Source organism: Empidonax traillii, unplaced genomic scaffold (assembly GCF_003031625.1).
Source record: "Empidonax traillii isolate 1590-97213 ecotype Southwest subspecies unplaced genomic scaffold, ASM303162v1 scaffold53:size2875158, whole genome shotgun sequence".
In the NCBI taxonomy this organism is placed as follows: domain Eukaryota; kingdom Metazoa; phylum Chordata; class Aves; order Passeriformes; family Tyrannidae; genus Empidonax; species Empidonax traillii.
This window is the reverse complement of record NW_020955246.1, coordinates 213,945-235,407: the sequence shown is the minus strand read 5'-3', so window position 1 is coordinate 235,407 and position 21,463 is coordinate 213,945. Positions and strand designations below refer to the sequence as shown.

Below are 21,463 nucleotides of genomic sequence, written 5' to 3'. Positions count from 1 at the left end.
CCTGGCCTTGAACACTTCCAGGGACAGGTCATCCACAGCTTCTGGGCAACCTGTTCCAGTATTACCACCCTCATTTCTAAAATATTTACAAATGTCTGATCTTATGTCTGATCTAACATCTTCCAGTTTAAAACTATTGCTTCTTGTCCTGTCACTATGGGCCATGGAAGGTCTTATAAGCCTCCTTTAAGCACAGAGAGGCTGCTATATGGTCTCCCCAGAGCTTTCTCTTCTCCAGGCTGAACGCCAATTCTCTGTCTGTCCTCACAGGATAGATACTTCAAACTCTAGACCATTTTTGTGGCCTCTTCTGGACCTGCTCCAGCAGGAGTCCCCTCCTATGGTGGGGACTCCAGAACTAGATGCAGGACCCAACTCCAAAACAGTTTCTGTCATTCTCTGGCTATCTTCAGCTCCTTGCCTGCCACTCCTCGGAGGTAACCTGCAGCCACCAAGCGAGCTCTGACTACTGCAGGCCATCCGTCTGTCCTTCAGCCCATGAGCTCTTGCATTTGTTTGATCCCTCTGTCCTGCAGAGGTGGCAAAACTGATACCTTTGTGTGCACGTTATTGAAAGTTCTTTTAGATTTCCTGGAAAGTGTCTTTTCTCCCCTTCCCTTCCAAGCACCATTTCCGAGCCTTTTAGGCCACTAGGTTTGGCCTCATGATGTTTTCCACACGACAGGGTATAACTCTGCCATTGTGTTTTAGTTGCAACCCCACAACCACTGGGAATTGGTTCCTTGCTTTTGGGATGCAGAATTAGGAAATGTGTCTTATTTGTGGAGAATAACGTGTCACCACCAACTAATAATTCATCAGCAGAGCATCAGGGGACATTTTCTGCCTGGGCAGAAGTGAAGCCGAGGGCGCTTCCCTCGCCCCAGCCCCGGGCTCGAGCGCCGGCACGGGGGGCCGGATTGCGCGGGGGAACGGAAAACTCCGGACCGGGTTTCCCGTTGTCCCGGTGCCATCCGGGGGAAGAGTTTAAGTGGCAGCAGCCCCGGGAGGGATGAGGACGGTGGAGGTGCGGTGGCTGCTTCTTCAGGTCGCTCCCTTTTCCGCCCCGCTCCCCGCCCTCCCCTCGGCCGGCGGGCCCGGGTCCCGGGGCCCTGGCCCGGCTGCGGCCGCCAGCGCAGCGCGGGGGCTGGGCCGGGGTCACTGCGCGATGGGGGGACCCGGCGGGCCGGGGGAGAGCGCCCTCGGGGTGTCTGTGTGTACATCTGTGTGTGCGTGTGTGTGCACGGTCTGCTCTCCGCAGAGACTGCCTCGCTGCTGCTTTCAGGTTTTCTGACTGGATTTACGTGTGTCCTGCTGGGGGGAATGATGGTGTCAGTCGTGGAGGTCTCGGGCCCCTGCAGCACGACATAGGTTTGTCCTTAAACCAGCCCTGCTTCATCGTCATACATCTTTTTATTTTGTTTGCTTCAGGAAGTGTTTTGGAAATATGCAAGGAAGATAGGAGAGGATAAGGGGTGTTACCTTTGAGGAGCAGTAACAAGTGATGTTGATTTCTGCACAACTGGCGGGTGAAGGTTCCATTTCTGAGTTATCCCCATGGCACCAATCTAAACTTTTCTCTTGGGAGAACTGGTGAGGAAATTCAGCAGACAACGTATTTGTCTCGGTGTTCTGTTTCCTCTCTCTCTCTCTGTCACATACTGTTTCATAAATCAGCAGCTAGATTTTCACTTTTCTGTTGTGTAGTTAGTATTACTGGAAGCAACTTATGTTTTTTCACCCACCTATTATTATCATTCGTTTTCTTATATAATTGTTTCTGGGAAGCTGTAAACATTAGCATGCCTCAAGGATCTGAGAATATACTACTACTAATAATGCAGAAGAACTCTTCATGGCAAATTTTGAAATATATTGAATTTTCAAGTCTTAAGTGGCTTGTTTTGAAGTACAGTAATGAGCAATTGGAAAGCAAGCAAGAATATATGCCTTCTATAGGGTCAACTGTATGGGTGTGGGAATTTGACAGATGTTTGTACAACGTTTTTTGGAAACCCAGTGCTGGAGGCAGAGCAATCTCCCCCCATAACTTATTTGTATGTGCATTAAGAAAAGCTTTGCAGCTGTAAGGACAATAATGTACTTGAATCCTCTCTACTATAATTTGAAGCCATTTCCATTCACAACTATAAAGGGTTTGGGGAACAGCTTATTTCTGTTTTCCTTAAAAGTGGTTCTTATGCTTTGTTTTGTAGGGTGTGTGTTCTTTTTAATTGTGTTTCCTCTTTTTTAACTTAAACATTCCCAGTTACTTTAGTTCTTTCTTGTATATTTGGTATTTAAGCTCAGATCATTTTTGATCCTCTTCTCTGAATTCATTCCCATTAGTTCATATGTTTGACTGGATTTGAAGGGCAGTATTCAAAACTGGAGAGAGTACTCCAGCTGAATTCTAAACACGATTAAGAAAGATTTATGTGCTGTCAAAACTGTACATCTGTTCGTGCATCCTGGTATGGATGGTAGCTTTTGGCATATTCACCTTCTGTTCCAACTTAGACTCCAGGTCTTTCCTGCACAACTATAACCTAGTAAGTTTTCCCCTTGCAGTTGGTTATTCTGGCTTAAGTGGAAGACCTTGTATTTATTCTTATTAAAGTGCCCTTCCTGGTTTGTTTGTTTGTTTGTTTGTTTTAGGGGTTTCTTGTTTAAAAACAAATGAAACCAAGGCAAACTTTTCTGATTAGTAAAGACTGGATTTGAATTCAGAATTTTCTTCTATTATGGTTTCATGTTGTTGCAGCTTGCTGCCATCTGTAATATTAAGAAAAATAATAAAGAATACTACTTAGGGGGATCCTCTGTGGACTTTCAGTGGCCTATGTTACTTCTTGATTCTATTTTTCTGCATGACCTTGTACCCAAGATGAAAAGTAGTGTCAGTTTAATATTAAATTGGGCTTATGCCACAAACTAAATCCTTATCACAGAGGGAAGTACATTTTCTGACTCTAATTAGGACAAGCCTGTACTTGCAAGGCTGGCAGGAAGCAATATTCCAAGCTTGTCTTTTGCTCTTTGATCTTTAGCAGCAGTGTGTTTATTCCTGAGATGTGCAAGGCACAGAGCAGCCTGAAATAGATGTGGAGAAGCCTGTCCTTAGTAAATAGGATTTGAAAATATATTTGGGCCACACAGTAATGCTCATCTTGGCTCCTTTCTCCTTCCCCTGCATCCCCTTAGTTTACCTTATCTGAGCCTTCAGTTTTTCACAGGGCAAGAAGATCACAGCAAGAAGCTCTGCTCTGCTTTTGACACCTTGTACTACAGAGCATTTTCCTCATTCACCAGATAGAAACTTTAAAATATAAGCTAAATACAAAACCCCTTGTGTAATATGCCACAGCTGTCTCTTACTTCGGACTTTTTTTTTTCTTTGCATGTCATTGTAGTGTTTGAGCATTTTTTGATGTGTAAATTAGATCTATATGACAGTATGTTATCTGAAATTCGTCAGTCTTCACAGTTCTTCCACGGGAGGTTTTCTTTCCATGCTAATGGAGGCCGCCTTGAGCTGCACAGGAACTCAGCATAGCAGCGAAGCTTTTCTGCTTTTCTCAGCCTGCCTGTCTCTAGCTTCATGGTAGCACAAACTAGAAAGTATTTGGTGTCACACACTTAACTCTCTCTAAATTTCCATCTTTCACACAATGTGACAACAACTGGGAGGAAAAGGGAGTCTCCTAAAAGTGTTGTGTTTTCTTGCTTCTTCAAAAGAAGACTGAAACTGAGTAGCTGTTAAAATTCTACAGGAAAAGAGAATAAGAAGCAAAAGTTAACTTTCTAGACTGCTTTATCTATCCTGAACTATTTCAGTGAGATTAAGGAAATTCTTAGTGTAGTGACAACCACACCAAAGGCAGACATCCAACTGTTACTTATTAAGGCCCCCAATTATAAAGTTAGAGGTGGAACAATCTTATCAGATGACCACGTTTTCTTTCAGTTAAGCATAAGAAAAATCTTGATTCACCCAATACCTTCAGTCTTTGTGCATGTTTCTGGAATCTCATTGTAATTTTATTTAACTTGCTATAAATTGCAGTAGGCTTTTATTCTTTGCAGTTACTTTGAATAGATGTTTTGCATATTTCTGAATTTTTAAAAACTAAGGGCATTAACTGTGAAATGACAAGGGGTTTGGAGACACTGAATAAATGAATCTTTTATTCTGCTGGTATGTTGAGCACATACGCATACTTTATAACACATATACATACGTAATAACTTTGAGATACAGAAGACATTTCTACTAACTATTATTTGTGGTGTTTTGATACTAGAATTCACAAGACCTATAACTTATGCTCTTGCTTTGAAGTTTGCTCCCTCCATCCCTTTTATATAGGTAATGCAAGTAATTCTGTTATTTGTACTATGCTTGTGGACTGGAATACTTAATCTGTCTTAGATGCTTCAATTTAGGAATGATGTGACCAATTGAAATTAGTCCAGAGACGATTAAAAAGACTGATTTCCTCCCCACCCCCCCTCCCGCGGTGGACCTAAAAGCAATACTTAGAAAACCCCAGAATTTTCCTAGTTTATAAAAAAGGAGATAAATCAGAGTTTGAATACATAAAATTGAGACAGAGAACAATGAAAATAACTTCGTAGTAAAGAAAGGCTCAGCTGAGTGCAAGGAAAAACTTCTTATGAAGGTGATGTATCGGAGCAGGAGCCCTGCTGAGGCTTTGGAAGCTCCCTCACCAGAATTTGTTAGGACCACTTTCGAGTGGTCTTAGATGTGAGTTGGCCTCACAGTGGAATGCTTGAGCTAAATGTTTGCTTGAAGTGCTTTCTGGCTGTTCCTATGAATATTTTAATAACTTTTGAGGCACTCAGGAATTTGCAAAGGTATTGCTTCTTGTTTTTAAGTCACTGAGCCTTAGCTGAGACACAGGAGCTTGCCCAACTGTGTTCCATCTGTTGAAAATTCAAGGAAAAATAATACTATTTCATTATTGTGGTTTAGACCAAAACAGTAACTATGATGAATTTGTATTCATGACTTCACAGAATATGCATGGTTCAGTATCACAACTGTGATACTCTTGCCTTATAGTGACATAGTGAACATTGCCTGTGTTTTTTCCGTGTTCTGGGGGTTGTGTTTGTTCTGATTGTAGTTTCTGGCTAGTGTATTGCTCTTCCTGACTGGCTCCAGTATTTGCCATTTGAGAGAAATCAAAAATTATTATACTGCTGGATACAGTAGGTAAGATGCAGAAATGTCAATAATATATTTAACAATACATTGAAGCTAAGTGTTCTTCTTTTCACTAACAATGTATTCATTTAACTGATTTCTGAAGCCCAAGAAGCCCTAGTTCTTCTCTTTTTCTCTTATAAATATTATATTTGGGAGTTAAAATTACTCCTGTAGGGAAGAAATTTTCTACAGTAATTTCTTGTGATTTTTTTATTTATTTTTTTAAGACTATGCTTTATTTGTAAATATTATAAAATACAGTGTAGCTGCATTTACAGCACAGATGACTTAAACTTGTTTTTCTTCTGGAAAGTAGTATAGTTTTTCTGTACCATCTAATGTAAGTGATTACTGTGTTATAAGGAAAGTATTTTAAGCCAAGTTGCATCAAGAATATTCTAATATAGATACTTTTGGACTCTTATGTAGAAAACAAGAGATAAACTTAGCAGTATTTTAATATAAGCTAAATAATACTCTCTTTCTTGTTTTAGGGACCTGTGAGATTTAAGAATATCTCTTCTAAGAAAATTCACTGCTTCTACAGCCTTCCATCTTAGTGTGCAGTTGATTTCACTTGAAACACCTATCTGAAGAAACTAACAGTAGACAAGGTGTAATTGCCTTTTAAAAATGTTAAAAGTTCAGCAGCGTGTAACAGCTCTAAAGATACCCAAGAAAAAGCCATATATTTGTGACATGTGCTATAAACAATTTGAAACTCCGTCAAAATTAGCTAGGCATTATCTCATACATACTGGTCAAAAGCCATTTAAATGTCATGTGTGCAATAAAACATTTAGGCAGCTAGTCCACCTGGAGAGGCATCAGTTAACCCATAATCTGCCTTTTAAGTGTATTGTTTGTTATAGAAACTTCAAAAACGTGATCACTTTCTTAAAACATCAGCAGCTTCATAATGAAAATCATGAGAATGATACAAAACAAGCAGAAAACTCTGTGGATTCTGAGCAAGGCAGGGTCACTTGTGGCATATTTCAGTGTTCTGTATGCTGGAAGCGTTTTAAAACTGAAGAGAGGTGGATGATGCATCAGTGTCTGAAGTCAGATCATCTACGTGGTGCCAGAAGGAGAAAGAAAACTCACACTTGTGAATCGTGTAACAAGACATTTCCATCAAGATCCAAGCTAGAAAGACACTTCCTTATTCACACTGGACAGAAACCTTTTAAGTGTTCTTCATGTGGCAAATCTTTCAGACAGTCAACACACTTGAAAATTCATCAGCTCACACACACAGAAGAAAGGCCTTTTCAGTGCTGTTTTTGTCAGAAGGGATTTAAAATACAGAGCAAACTTGTGAAGCATAAACAGCTCCATGCCAGAAATAAGACTTTCCCCAGTACTGTATGCAAAGCAAAGGCTCTTAAATATCCCAGACCACACAACCTGTTGGAAGAAAAGAGGGATAGTTTTGACAATGCTGACACATGTGAGTCACAGGAGAATGACCCACATGATGTGCACTCGATTTATATTGTACCCTTTGAATGCCCAGCATGTGAGCAGTGTTTTGAAACAGAGCGTGTTCTAAATTTGCACAAATGTTGTTATCCAAGAGACAGCAGAAGTTCAAATAATGGTACAACAGCTTGCAGACACACAGTCAACATGAAAAATAAGATCCTGATGAAACTGAAGCGTACTGGAGCGAAGGCAACAGATTTTTCTCTGACTGACAGAAAAAACACAAAATCAGGTCATGTTAGAAATCTTGACCTGGTTGCGTCTAGAGATCAGTGTTCTGATCAGCATGCCTCCACTAAACCTTCCAAGGATTGCCACAGCAAGCTTGACGTGCACAAGGCACTTAGTAATCAGATGAAAAGAACGTTGACTGTGCCACTACCTTGGCAAGAGCACCTGCAACCTCACAACTTGGGCGTTAATTTAAAAGGTGTGCTTACTGGTGAAAGCATGTTAAACGTTGATGATTCACTGGATAATAAAGATGATGCTTTTTATGGTTCATCAAGTGATAACTTCTTCGATAATCCAGAAGTACGTCACTGTGCTTTTTCAGCTTCTGCTAAAAATATACATAACAGACACAAAGTGTGTAAATGTGACAGATGTGAAAAAATTTTTCCATCTTCCTCTAAACTTCAAAGACATTATCTTATACACACAGGACAGAAGCCCTTTGGCTGTAATGTTTGTGGGAAGACATTTAGACAATCAGCTCACTTAAAAAGACATCAGCTCACCCATACTGAAAAGAGACCCTGTAAAAGCCCCATTTGCCAGGTAGAATTTGAAAACCTGAATAAACTTTTCAATCACCAGGGAGATCACAATGAATTTAAGACTTCTCAGCCTGTGGGTTATTCTCAAACACCTTCACAGCCATCTGGCTTTCAGGAATTTGAGCTGATTCAGTCAAACCAAGCAGCTGAAATCAAAGTTGAAATCGAGTCAGGGGATTTTGTCCATGACACCAGCAGTAGAAACCCACAGCTGTATTTGTGTAGTAAATTGTTGAAAACAGAGCAAAGCTGTTACAGTTATTGGCATGATTTTTCTGAAGGCACTGAAAAAAGTGAAGTTGCTAACAAATTATATCAATGCAGTATCTGCTTTAAAACTTTTAAATCTCCTTCTAAGCTTGAAAGACATTACCTAATGCATGCTGGACAGAAACCTTTTGAATGTTTAGTTTGTGGAAAAAAATTCAGACAGACCTCACATCTGAAAAGACACCACCTTATTCATTTTAAAGAGCTTAAAGCTTAGCTCCACTGAGCAACAGGCGATGTGTTTTTTTTATCAAAAACTGGATAATGTCCTATGAAATCACAGATTTAAACTTTTAGTTGCACAATTATTAAAAAAATTAGGTTAGACCAAACAACTGAAGTGGATTATATTTTTCTGTTACAGAGATGAGCTGGTGAAGAGTTAATATACTGTCTTCAGAACTGTCTACTTGTAATAATTTGTGAGATATGAATGTTGAGATGTTCTAAAAAATGCAACAAAAAAGCCACTTTGCATTCCTTTGGCTAAATTAATTTATAAATACACATTCTCACTGTATTAATAGTGTTGCAGCAGTCTGCAGTGCTCCATGAATCAGGTATTTTAAAAGTTTTACCTTTTTCTGAGTAGCATTTTATGTTCAATGACAACTATCAGAAAAGTAAAGACAAAATAATTGCCAGAATATAGAAAAAATGGTCCTTTTACTTTCTTCTGGCTCCCTATATGTTGCAAGCAAAGGACACTTGCTGTATTTATTTAATATTTTTTAAAAATGGTTATTTTTAGAAAAAAGATACAAAAAAAGGAAGAAAGTAGAAAAAGGGGAGAAATGAGAAAATGAGATAAACACGAGGCTTAATGAGAAAAATGTTGATGTGGCATTATAGAATATTCTGTTTTCTGTAGAACAAAAAAAAATGCTTTTTAATGTGCTTGGAGATCTATTCCTCATCTTGGAGATGAGGAATTGGATTATTTCCCTTTTTATATAAGGAGACAAGCCTATAATGTTAGGATTTATAATCAGTTAATCTATTTCACCACTTGATTAACTCCACTCCCTTGCATATCCCTTGCCTTCTCTAGCTCTTTTGGCCTAATCATATATTACTGAACTATTACTGAAGTGGACAAGAAATTATCATTAACTTTACCAATGTGCTTACTATCTGTTCTGGTCTCCATTCCTTCTAGCATACATATTGAACCAGTAAAAGAAATGTTCTCTAAGATGTGATAATAACTCAGACAAGCAGTTTTGCCAGGAAGTCATGTTCTCATTATGTGAAATATAAGAGACTGAAAATTACTTTTAGCTGAATTTAAGTAATTCGGATTTTGTATTAATAGAATCTGTAGCTATACTTTCTGGTAAGTAGATGGCTTTGTCTGTTGTGTCGAAGAGGCTAGCAAGAAGTGTGAGTGCAGTGGAGCTATATACATTATGAACAAGAATGAAGTTTGTTTCTTTTTTATTTTCCTCTGAAAAAACTACCTTTTAGGATACATTCTTTGTTATGCAACTTTTCAGTAGTTGAAACCTGAAGTTTTTATCCTATTTCTAATTTAATATCTGTAAGATATGTGAAATTCTCTATTTAAATAGATCCATATTTATTTAAGTAAAATGGGTTTGATATTTTTTTATTTTTGAAGTGGCATGAGCTTTGTAGTATTTGGTGAATATGAAGCAAAGGATAAAGGACATTTTTGTTTTCATACATGTTATTCTCTTCCATTTTCAGAGAGCATAAAACCAGGAAAAATAGAAACAGTCTGTAGTTACTATGATTTTTGTATGACAGAAAAATCCAGTACATTAATAATCACTCTAGTTATATATTGAGATTTTTCTCTCCCTGTGTGAATTGTTTCATATTGAAAGAGCACTGTATAAAATGTTTTGAAAGCATATTGTAGAGCTCTTTTAAAATACTTGTAATAAACTATTTTATTTATATTGTACTTTTATTGTATGTTTTATGTGCAAACATAGAGGGAAGGTAATACAGAAAGATACTTCTGAGGGATGAATAGACATTTGTGCAAAGTGTTACTGTCTGATTAATTTGCAAAGCAGTAAGAGCAGTAAGAGCCACCTTGTTTATCTGGCTCTTTATCCCTTTATAAAAAGTTTTGTGTCAGTATAAATTCACTGATTTTAAGGAGTCAATGTCAAAAACTAGCTAGAAAGGGGTAAAATCTTTTCTAAGAGTCAGGAGAAAAAACTCTGAAGTTGAAATCTTGTGTCCTTTGCTGTTAACAGTAAAATTCACTGGAACTGCTGTACTAACTGATCACCTCATCCATTTTCTACCTAGGAAATGTGGCTATGGATGCCTTTAAAATGTTTATGCTGCTCTGTCATTGCAGTGTGTCACAAATGAGTGTTTTAGGTTGCTCAAAGAATCACTGGCAAAGGTACCTTTAAAAGCAGGTTTAATGTAAAAGGGAAGGTATGACAAAGTTGGTTGGCAAGGTTCACTGTACTACTTATTAGATGGTTAAAGTACATGAAGAAAAATCAGACTAAAGTCTAAACTAAATCAATCTAAAACTAAAATCAACCTAAAATTATCTATGTGGAGGCTGAGGATGGAAAAAGGATAAGGATGGGAAAGAGTAAGGATAAAAGAAATGAGAGACCCTCCAGTTGAGGGTTCTCAAGGGCACCCCCTTACCCAACTTTGTCCCGGATTTGACCAATAGGGTGGCAGTTGTACCTCCACACAATGTTGGCAGAAAGTCAAAACTTACATATATTTGTTCCTAAATATGCCTACAGAAAAATTCAAAAAGGAAAAAAACCAATGTTAAACCACAGAAAAAGTGTTTAATCACTTTTGTAGCTGCTTCTCATTGAGTGCTGGGTTTCTCACTTGGCTGTGATCTGCTCTAACTATTACGCCCAGAGCCAGTAAGAAAAGTTAGTGAGGCAAACTGCAAATAGACACAAAAAACCCTTAATTGAAGTTACTGAGACCTTAGCCTTCAAACTGAGATGCTGGATCTAATGTTTAGTTTTCCTGGCTGCCTTCTAGTATAAATGTGAAATTCTGAAAGTCATAATCTTGCAATAGTAGCTCATTTGAGTAACACTTATCTAAGTACAGTTGAATGACTCTTAATAAAGACTATGAATTCGGTCTGTCTAATGGCCCCTTGTAATAATGTTGAAAATGCTTAGATCTCCTAAATAACTAAAGGGTTCACGGTTCATATTTCTAGCACAAGGTTTTGTGGATTTTTAAAGTGCAAGTTTTAACTTAATAGCCTAGTTTTATGGTCTGATGGCTGTGAATGAGATGTGTCTGAGAGGCAGTTATCATAAGGACAATTGAAATTACAAAAGTGACTATGCTCTCATATAATGTACTTTTATCCAGGTTAAGCAAATTAGCTGTACTTTTGTACCTTTTTATGTAATGACTAGTTCTGTCAAGCACCTTTTAAACAGCATTTTTTTTAAGATCTGTTATAAAGGTGAATATTTAAAGTCCATGCAAGTGAAGGAGAAATCAGTCTTATGCCTGATACAAAATCACTCAAAAGTGATCATCATCTCCTTGTTCAGAAACTATTGTTCTAACATAAAAGTGTCATTATATCTGTCCTGAGTTATCACAGGTCTCTGAATGCTGTTTTACTCTGCCATTCCAGTTCTTGTCTGCTTCCAGGAAATCCTAATGTGTGGCTTGATTCTGTTACACATCTGACATGATTTGGATATGTTGCTGAAATTTTTTTCTTCACTGGAATCCTTCCAGTGTCCCTGGCGCTGAACTGTATGGATCCGTGAAATCCCACATGTGACTTCTAGTCCAAGAGTCATGGAGGTGGTTGTTGCACATGTGCTGCCCTGGCACACAAAATAGTGCTTGAGGATGTGAGTGCATGAAGATGCAAGCTGAGTGCTGCTGATGTAGACTGTGGTGTGTCATTCTCCTCTGAAAATCATCTGGGTGTGTAGGGTAGTAAAAGCATATGGATATGGTGACTGTCCAGCTTTTCCCATGGCACTTGAATGTCCCTTGCTGATGAAGTGAAGGAGGGGAAACAGAGAATTATGTCACCACTGCTATAAGAAAAAGTAAAAAACTGTTCCTAAGCATGGCACCTCCCATTTGTACTGCTAATGCACTGCACTCATATTCTGTTGACTTAAAGGAAAACACTATCTTCCTGGCATGCAAATTTGCATTATTTTATTTGTGCACTTTTTTAGAGTATATATTTTAATCCTCAAGGATGTGTTTGCAAAAGGAGCTGGCTGAGTTACCAAAAATCAGATGATTTCCTCAGTTTCCACTTTATTTTGATTCTCTGATGATCCTGAAAATACAGCAAAGCAGAGAAACTCCTGTTAGTGACAATATAGGCCTACTAAATTAAGGGGAAATCTGCTTAGCCATCTAGACACCTCAAATGCACCAGTCAATTTGAGGATAATTTTTAAGATCAAAACATGTTGGGATTTTTTCATGACAATGAGAGCAACCTTGGATTAGTATCTTGGCAACCTTATTTTCCGTGGTGCACTTTATCTCATATTTATACTCTGGGTCTTAATAATAGCAGGTACTTGGGTAGTGAGAATATCTTTGTAAGAATTCCCTCAGGCATTGAATAGCATGTCTGATGCTAGTGCAATTAGTGGGGGAAAAATGTCCATTTGCCAATTAGCTAAAATTATTTTTTGTGTATTATTGTAGTTTATATCATAGTAGAAGGGGTTTTTTTCAGTAAAATGAATTACTAAAAGTCATTAAATTATTTTTCAGTATTACACCGGTGTGAATTTGCTGTTTTCAGTAGGTATTCTGTTTTATTGCCATTTTATCCTCTCTTAAAATCCTGACATGCTAATGGAAATGTCTACCAAAAACCTAGAAAATATGGAGAAAGGCAAGGATGAAAGCTTTAGGAGACTGGAGCTAGCTCTCAGCATCTTAGAATTGCTCTGTCTCCGATTTTTATGCTGCATATTAGATACACTTCAGTTTTGTCTGCGATCTGTATTTTTTATTTTCTGTATTGTGAGAAAAGATATGTGATCAAGGATCTAATTTTACAACAATGCTGCAAACAGACCCAAATTTCTATAACACTTCTCTTGCCAGCACTAGCAGAAAGGAGATTATTTGCCTTAGAATCTCATTTCAGTGATGAAGGCCCCATGTTCCTCCATCAAACAGATTTATTTAATATTAATTTTTTTCCACATAGAAACTTTATCACATAAAAGCCTCTCATAGGATTTCTAGCAAATATTTCTAGAGCTTTTCTGGCCACTGGTGTCTTAACTTCTAACTGTGGTTCTGCCTCAGTTGGTAGGAACCTAGCTAAAATTCTCTGAAAAGAATTAGAATAGCCCAGAGTCTGCTCTGACTTGAGCTGTTACCCAAATATGAGCCCAGCAACAGAAAGCTAAGAATGACACAAAGTCTCCTACTTTACCATTTCCCTCACTAGACGCACTGCTGCTATTCTGGGATATCAAAGCATCTGGGTTGCTGAATTAACCATATTTTTCTCTAGTCATGAGCTCAGAATATCCATTGAAGTTACTGTAAGTTTTGCACAAAAATCAAGGGCAGTACATTGGCCAGAATGTGTGCTAAATAAATATTTATACACAAATCAGAATGCTACTGATGGCTTCTTTACACTTTAAAATTCTAAATATTTTAAGAAGCATCTGTTGCTAAACTGAGGCATCATTTTTGAAAGTACCCATATTTAGTGAGTGGAAGTACACATATTTAGTGAGATGAACATGGTGACAAAAGCCTTTGACTAGAAGAATGCACATAAATAAAATAGTTAAAGCAACGTTACATGCTGGAATTAAAGCTATAAAGAACAAGCTGAACATTTAGTTTGTATGAATATTAACTGATATGAGGGATAAGCTATAACCAAAGGCATAACCCTCTGTCATTGTGCCTAAGCTTTTTACATGTTGAAGGATTCCTCTGATCTGTTTTTAGAAGCTGTTCCAAATTTTATTTACGTGAAAGCAGGTTTAAATCAATATATTTCTTCTACAATATCAACAGGTAAGAGAGACAGGAGGTTTCAGATTTTTTGTGCTTAATGTACATATTTTCTATTTCTATGCCATTCATCCCCTCATCCCTTTCAAAAACCTATATAACTTCGCAAGGAATGTTTCAAAATATCGTGTATTAATAGTCACTTTTCTCCTTTGGTTAGAAGAAAAGCTGTATGTGCAAGTTTGTATATATACATGATGAGACCTGTAATTCTCATGTGAAGATTTCTGTTTCAGAGCTTTTCAGAGGGATGCCTCTTGAAAAACCTCGTGTTTATGTGTAAAAGTCAACAAGCTAAGATAAAAGCTGATTTTAAAGTGATACATTCTCCTAAGCTTTAGAGCCTTGCTTCACAGAAGGCCTCAACAGCCTTGATCATGCATGGAAGCTTTAGGCCTAGCTCGAAATTGTACAGATGAACCAGCAGGAAAATGACCCCTGGATGGGAAAGCGTGAGAGCAGTGCAAGAGTGCTGTCAGTGAGTTGGTTTTCTGTTCATCAGAGTTGTGTTAGCGTGCCCTCAGCTATAATGGAACAGTCTGCACCCTGGAAAGGAGGTTTCAATATCTTCAATTCCTCCTTATGTCAGGGGAACCTCTGTCACTTCTGCTCCCCTGGCCACCAGGACAGGAGGCAGTAGAGTTGTGATAGCCACCTCATTGCTCCAGATGAAAGAGCGAGGAGTAGTCACTGCTGCTGTGCTGCAGTGACCAGGATGAGGCACATGGGGAATCGTCTCTCCCTAACACAGCTTAGAGGAGCACAAGTCAGTTGTCCATCAGACAAGATGCTGGTTCATAATTTTCAAGGAATCTGATGACTGGAATGGGTAAGGTAATGCCATTTGGCACCCTGACTGCAGTGCTGGTATTTGTCGCCTGCTTTAGAAAAAAACTTTTACACCAGAGTTTACATAGGTGCAAGATGGTATCTGTACTGAGTTTGCATCTTAGTGCAGGGTTTATTTATGTCTAAGAAGCTGAAGGGTAAACCTCTGTGTGAAAGAGAAAAAAGTGAAATGGCATTTATATTAGAAGTATGGCCTTGCTGAATCTAGTTTCACTGGTCATGTCTCAATAACAACCCTAAAACAGTAACAAAAAAATCAATTAATATTGGAAATCTTTATTAATTAATTGTGGAGCTTTCATAGCTAGAAATTAATAATTTATGTGACTCTAGGTAGAACATAAAATAATCTAAAAGGTAGACAAGACAGAACATAGAATCAACTCCTGATTATCACTAGGTACTTCCAGACCTACTGAAACTGTGTTCAGGAGAGTATCATTGAGAAAAAAGCAGTGGCCAGCTTAATGATGACCTTGGCTTACACAGCCAAGAGAAGGAGAAAAGCATATTTTTACAAAGAGAAGGAGAAAAGCATATTTTTCTTAGCTACAATAATATAGAAGGGCAAGCATCCAAAACAAGAAGACCTAATTAAGCAAGAAAGCAGCGTGGAATATAAATTGACCAGGACTAGGTATGCAGCCTACAAATGAATAATAGTCTTGCAAGCTGTATCTACTCAAATGTGTGACTTTTAAATAATACATGTCTTCATGAATGAATTAACAGATTTTTGAAAGGAATATTTTATTTTCTTGACATGTTAAGTCAATGAGCACAGAAAGATGGAGAACTTCAGAGAAGGCTATAAGGGTGACAGGGTACAGGGTATTATTTTTCCTCAACTACAAAGGAGTTTGGGGTTGAAAATGTCAGATGTGCCTCCACTCTGGTGGAAAGTGAGCATAGGCATTCAAGAGACCAGTCTTAACAGACAGTTGTGAGCTGGGGTCAGACACAGATGGGGACATAGGGACAACACTGGGTGTTATTATACCTGGTCTAACCACAACTCTTTAATAGTTGCCCTGCTCTTGACGCTTGAAAGTGATGTATTTTTCCAAATCACTAATTTAACTTTTGCTATTCATTTGTAGTCCTGCTGTCCCAGAACTCTGTAACTAAACAATATGCTTTATAGAGAAAAATTTAATGCATTATATATAGGGAGAGGATCTTAATCACTTTATTTGACATTGTCACTTAAGGATGTAATCATATTGCCTAACATTAGGCATCTGATATTAGTTTTTTTATGTCAGAAGCTCCTTCAGCAAATGAGAGCACTTCAGTTAGTTCTGATCTGTGCTCTGGAACGACCTCTGTTGCCACATTGACTGGATTGACTGTAGTGAAGTTTAAGAAAACTGATCTCTTCACGGGGACACCCAAGTGCCAAAAGATGTGTAAATGTGGATTCCTTCTTGAGCTTTCATAGCTTAGATAAAATATGGAAATTTGCAGATTTTGACACATGCCTGATGATCTAGCACAAGCAGTAGCCAGAAGGTTTAGGTTGGCCTTGCAAGGCTGTTCTAGAAAATTTACCAAGTCCAAAATACACTTGCCTCTGCTGATTGTCCATCTTAAAATCAAGACTCCTATCTGAAAGCCAATTTCAGCAGCTTTCCTATTTTCAGCCTATATTTATAGGTAATATTTATAGGACATTTCTTTTTCCTTTGATAGTTCCTTTCCTATCATTTATCCCTCTAATTTACTTATGGATAGCAAAGAGTACTCTCATTTTTTTGTGTGTGCCAAACTGACAAATATAAGCCATGTATGTTAATTTCTGAGGCAGGCAAATATACACTAACCTAAGTGTGGAAGGCAACTTGGGGAGGACACTGTAGGCAGTATTATTAGCTAAGATGCAGCAACGTGCTAATATGGCTCAACCAGCCAACTCAGGTGAATTTTACTTGTATTTTCTACAGCTGTCCATGGATGTTAGTGCTAGCAGTTGCACTAGGTGATGGAGAAAGGGCAGACACCAAAAGGTATAGCTGTATTTGCATAGATTTTCATTAGCCTAAGTCAGTCACAAGCTACAATCTCTAAGCTGTTTAATTTAAGCTGAAGCATCTTAATGCACTGGTTTTTTAATATCAAAATTTAAGTGTCAGATGGAGTACCTTGGTTCAAATGTATTTTAAGTGCTTTGCGTTTACGTATTTTTCATCAAATATAGATCTCTGAAGGTTTCAGTGACTAGACAAGACCATATTAAATCCTTGTTATTTATAGAATTTTTTACTGGTACTTCTGTAACTGTTTAGTTTTACTAGTTTTCATGCAGAAAATCTAAATTTTCAGGATCTTCCAAAGTAAAGGCATGTGGTAGGCCTGTTTATTTGAATGCAGCAGTTGTCTGATCCTGTTCAATGTACTGTCATTACTTTTCCCATTCCCATTGTACATTCTAATTCAGCTTCAAAAAGAATATTTAGTTTAACTTCTGCTTGAAGAAATGAAATGGAGATCACCTTGATAGCAAAACAAAGGAGGTCATATTCAAAGAGACTTCAATAGGATCTGCCTGGAAGTTTAAAGTACTCAAGTGGCAGGTGCTGGATAATGAGCCCAGAAACAAAGCACCATGACCTCTCTAGGGAGTCTGTTAATTTCCTCCTTAATTAATCTGTTTACCAAGTAGAACAAGTTACTGCAAGCCATTCTAAAGCATTACCAAACTTCCAACTTCTGTGACCGTGCAGTTTTTCCCTTGGACCTTTGCCTTTCCTCCACAGAACTACGGGTGTATGGATTGGACAGGGTGCACCTGAGCCATGCTCAGGTCTTTGTGGTAATTGTTTGATGGTATAGAGTGTGTTTTTCCCATGTTAGGATGGACAGAAACCTGTGCCCTAAGTCATTCATAGAACAGAAGGAGCCCCCCTAAGTGAATTTACTGAGTGCTGGAAGGATGAATGTGGCAGCAATTTGGTGTGTTGACTGCCTCCCTCTTAACAGGATGAGTTTCAACAAGGCCAAGTGCTGGGTCCTGCACTTTGGCCACAACAACCCCCTGCAGCGCTACAGGCTGGGCACAGAGTGGCTGGAGAGCAGCCAGGCAGAAAGGGACCTGGGGGTGCTGATTGACAGGAGGCTGAACATGAGCCAGCAGTGTGCCCAGGTGGCCAAGAAGGCCAATGGCATCCTGGCCTGCATCAGGAATGGTGTGGCCAGCAGGAGCAGGGAAGTGATTCTTCCCCTGCACTCAGCACTGGTAAGGCTGCACCTGGAGTGCTGCATCCAGTTCTGGGCCCCTCAGTTCAGGAAGGACATTGAGGTGCTGGAGCAGGTCCAAAGAAGGGCAATGAGGATGGTGAAGGGACTGGAGCAGAGGCCCTATGAGGAGAGGCTGAGGGAGCTGGGGCTGTTTAGCCTGGAGAGAAAGGGGCTCAGGGGAGACATTATTGCTCTACAACCAGCTGAAAGGAGGTTGTACCCAGGTGAGTATTGGTCTCTTCTCCCAGGCAACCAGCAGGAGGGAACAGTCTTTGCTGCACCAGGGGAGGTTTGGGTTAGACATTAGGAAGCAGTTCTTTGCAGAGAGAGTGACTGGACATTGGAATGGGCTGCCCAGGGAGGTGGTGGTGTCACCTTCCCTGAAGGTATTTGAGAAGAGACTGGATGTGGCATTTAATGCCATGGTGTGGTTGACAAGGTGGGGTTAGCTCATAATTTGGACTCGACGATCTCGGAAGTCCTGGCTGATTCTGTGATTCTGTTTTTTCCCGCAGCCTTTCTGCATTTACAAGCTCCTGAACTCGCGCGGGCGGCATTGTCAGGGAAAGAGCAGCAGTGCCGGCGAAGGAGCAGCAGGTGGCGCCGCCGCCGCCCGCCCGCCCCACGGCCGCTCCAGCGCTCGTGGCCCCGGAAGCGCTCCCGGCTCCGCTGCTCCCGGCCGGAGATCCCGCCCTCGGCCTGGCCCGGGCTGGGAGTGCCGGGTACGGCGGCCTTTGCCGGGCGGCTCCAGCAGCGTCCCCATGGCGGCGACGGCGGCGTCCTCGGCCCCGCCGAAGAAGATCGTGGCACCCACGGTGTCGCAGATCAACGCGGAGTACGTGACACAGGTAGGGCCGCCCCAGCCGCGGCGGGGCCCGGCGATGGAAGGGCCATTCCGGCCGCGACGGCGCCGCGGTGTTTGAATAGCCTTCGTAGGCCGTGGGTGTTGGGGAGAGGGTTTGTTCTGTTGTAAGTGATGAGAGGTGTAACTGTGTTATGTACGAGGGGATATTTCCCCCCAGCGCTTCCAGACTAGGGAGATTTACAAAGCAGCACTACAAAATGCGTTGTGCACTACTGTAAGGCATGTTTTAACACCTGGAAAGTTGCTGAGAATTTCTTTTTGCTGAACGTTTTAAGTGGTTTTCTACAAGTCTTCTTTGTTTGGTTGGGTTTTTTTTTTCTTTCCCCCTGGAAATTTGCTTTCCTTCCTGTTCCAGACCATAAAGGAGCTTGAATAAAGTTGGAAAGGAAGCTCTCGTTACCGCAGCTCAGGAGTCTTGTAGAAGTGATAGCTGCAGCAAATAGCGTTAAAGTATTCGACTTTTATATATATCCTCTAGTTACTTGTCACGTTCCTCAGCATAATCACTTGAAACCTGGGACTTGGAGTTTCTGAAAGATCACGTTGTATATTTGCGGGATTTGTTAGAAGTAACTAAAGAGTAAAAACTATTTAGTATATAGCAGTCTATGCATCTGAAATTTTTCCAGAGAATTGCACCTCTCTTGGAAAAGGTTTAGGCATAAAATCTTAAATTGTTGAAAAACATTGCTGTTAGAAAACATAATTTTGTTACCTGTGGTTACCATAAGCTGAAATTAAGCTGAAATAAAGTTTAGGGATGAAATGTGTTGTAGAGATATTATATTACTACAACTGAAAATGTATATATTTAACTTTTTTTTTTTCTCATGCAGTTAGCAAATAAATATTGGGCTCCACATGTGAAGAAAACATTGTCTTTTGATTTAAAGGTAATTACTTCAACTGGAACTTTGTTGGGGTGTAAAAGAATGAAGATCAACCCTTTTCTGATGTACCAATGTCCAATGGTCTTTATTTTATGTAAAAATATAGGAGACTTCTTGGAAGGTCAACAGTTGCTTAAGACACTAATTTTTTATGTATTTACAGTTTAGAAATGTAGGCACCATTAGAAAGGTGTGCTATAGCAGTGCAGTTCTTTTACATGCTGTTTGTTCAATTTATTTTGGCCAAGAACTTATGGAGGCAAAAGACTTTTGAGCGTCTCCTTTGAGGTTAAAAGATGCTTGAGTGAGTACTGCTTTTAGAAATCAAAGAAGGGTGAAAGATGCAGGTATTGCTGAACTGTGTACTTTATACCAGCTGTGTTTGGAAAGCTTCGATCAGGCAACTTTAGTGCTGTTCTGGTGGATATGTGCACTTTGAATGTTTAAAACTAGGCACAGTGTGTTTGGTTTTGTGTAGTGCAGAATACCTAAGTGTTAGATTTCTTTTCCTTGTGGATGTTTGCCTAAATCTCTCTTTTCAGCCTCAGTTTACTCAGTCTCTTTGTAGTATTTGTGATAAAATTTGCCTGTGATTGTTAGAACTAGGATGTACATAAGCAGCTGAACTGCATCTCTGTGTCATGTGATGTCAAAATGTGCCTTTTGCAACTGATAGTGCAGATTCTTTCATTCTTGTTGGAAAAGCTTGTCACAAGTATTTTAGTAGCTGTAAGCAGAGTGTAACAAATTCAGAGTAAGATGTGTTAATGCATTTTTAGTCACTTTATGCAGTATATAAAATTCTCTTAAATATTCTTTCCCATAGGTCATTGAAGATGTATATACAAAAGAAATTGTCAGGTCAAAGTAAGTACACACCAGTCGCTTTCTCTTATTGGCAACCATTCCAACATTATCTGTATTGAAGTGGTTTCTAAGGTTTCATAGAATATTTTAAAACTCATCTACATGTTGAAAGGAGATGAAAATTACTTAAGGGCATTTAAGTAACTTAATCATTATGGTATTTCAAAGTCTCAATGTGGTAAAAAGAAATTTCCTAAACTGATAATTCTTAAATGTGATGGTTGGACATACTATTTTTCAGTTCTTTTACTGGTAGTCTGTTTTATGTTGGTTTTGTTGTGATGGTTATAGATGGTTGATCCATTATTTTATCACTAAGGAATGTAAAGAAAAAAAATAACACTGAGGAGTGTGCTGCCTCTACCTTTCTACTCTTTTCCTGGTTGCTGTTACCAGGTTTTTAAAGGGCAAGTCTAATTTCTAGTTGTACTGTTAGATGGGGGAGACAAAGAATCCAGGATAAGCTACATTTTATAGCTGTGTAAAAGGAGTTGTACCTGTAGCTGGAGCTTTCAGGGGAAGTTTGAGCTCTGAAAATAATTCCCTGTATTATTCCTTTCTGAAAGTAAGCTAAAAATATGCAATCAGAGCAAGCTTCAGTTTCTAGTCACTAAGAAGAAGTACCATTATGAACTGATTAAATATGTAATTGTAGTTTTCCAGAAGACACTCTCTCAGCTTTTAGCAATTTGTATATTCAAGGTTATTGGAAGTGGTGTCAACATATTTAAAATCTTTCTTTAAATGCATGATTTTTTTAAAATGTGAATTTAATTGCCTAATGAATCTGCATGAGCTTTAGCTTCCACAGCATTACAGCAGTTGCTTCTGCATTCAGGTGTTTTCTATTGCATGGGAACAGCAGGGCAGAAGTAATTCCTGGGTGTTTCTACAACCTTCCTTATGTAATGAAATAAGGAAAAATGTAGCCATTTGCCATGTAGCTTAGATGTGTATGGGAGCT

The 21,463-nt window shown here is 39.1% G+C and overlaps 2 protein-coding genes across 3 annotated transcripts in view; both read left to right on the top strand.

Annotated features, from left to right (window-relative positions):
• The first annotated feature begins 906 nt into the window (after positions 1-906).
• On the top strand, positions 907-9,700 carry ZNF770 (zinc finger protein 770). Of its 2 annotated transcripts, none has more exons than XM_027879270.1 (2): positions 907-1,048; positions 5,728-9,700. In XM_027879270.1, exon 2 carries the CDS (start codon positions 5,867-5,869, stop codon positions 7,985-7,987), a length of 2,121 nt encoding a protein of 706 aa, XP_027735071.1. In that variant the 5' UTR covers positions 907-1,048; positions 5,728-5,866; the 3' UTR covers positions 7,988-9,700. The 2 variants fall into 2 exon arrangements, with proteins under 2 accessions (XP_027735071.1, XP_027735070.1); XM_027879269.1 differs by having other exon boundaries at positions 909-1,027.
• An 8,840-nt stretch (positions 9,701-18,540) lies between these two features.
• The window catches only part of AQR (aquarius intron-binding spliceosomal factor), a 49,399-nt gene continuing 46,476 nt past the window's right edge, over positions 18,541-21,463 (top strand). The window contains 3 exon segments of the mRNA XM_027879271.1: positions 18,541-18,725; positions 19,579-19,635; positions 20,459-20,503. Coding sequence (XP_027735072.1) covers positions 18,639-18,725; positions 19,579-19,635; positions 20,459-20,503 — 189 coding nt within the window. The 5' untranslated portion in view covers positions 18,541-18,638.

Bases quoted from the DNA above. Each gene is read 5' to 3' on its own strand.
- ZNF770 (XM_027879270.1), top strand. From the start codon at position 5,867: ATGTTAAAAGTTCAGCAGCGTGTAACAGCTCTAAAGATACCCAAGAAA.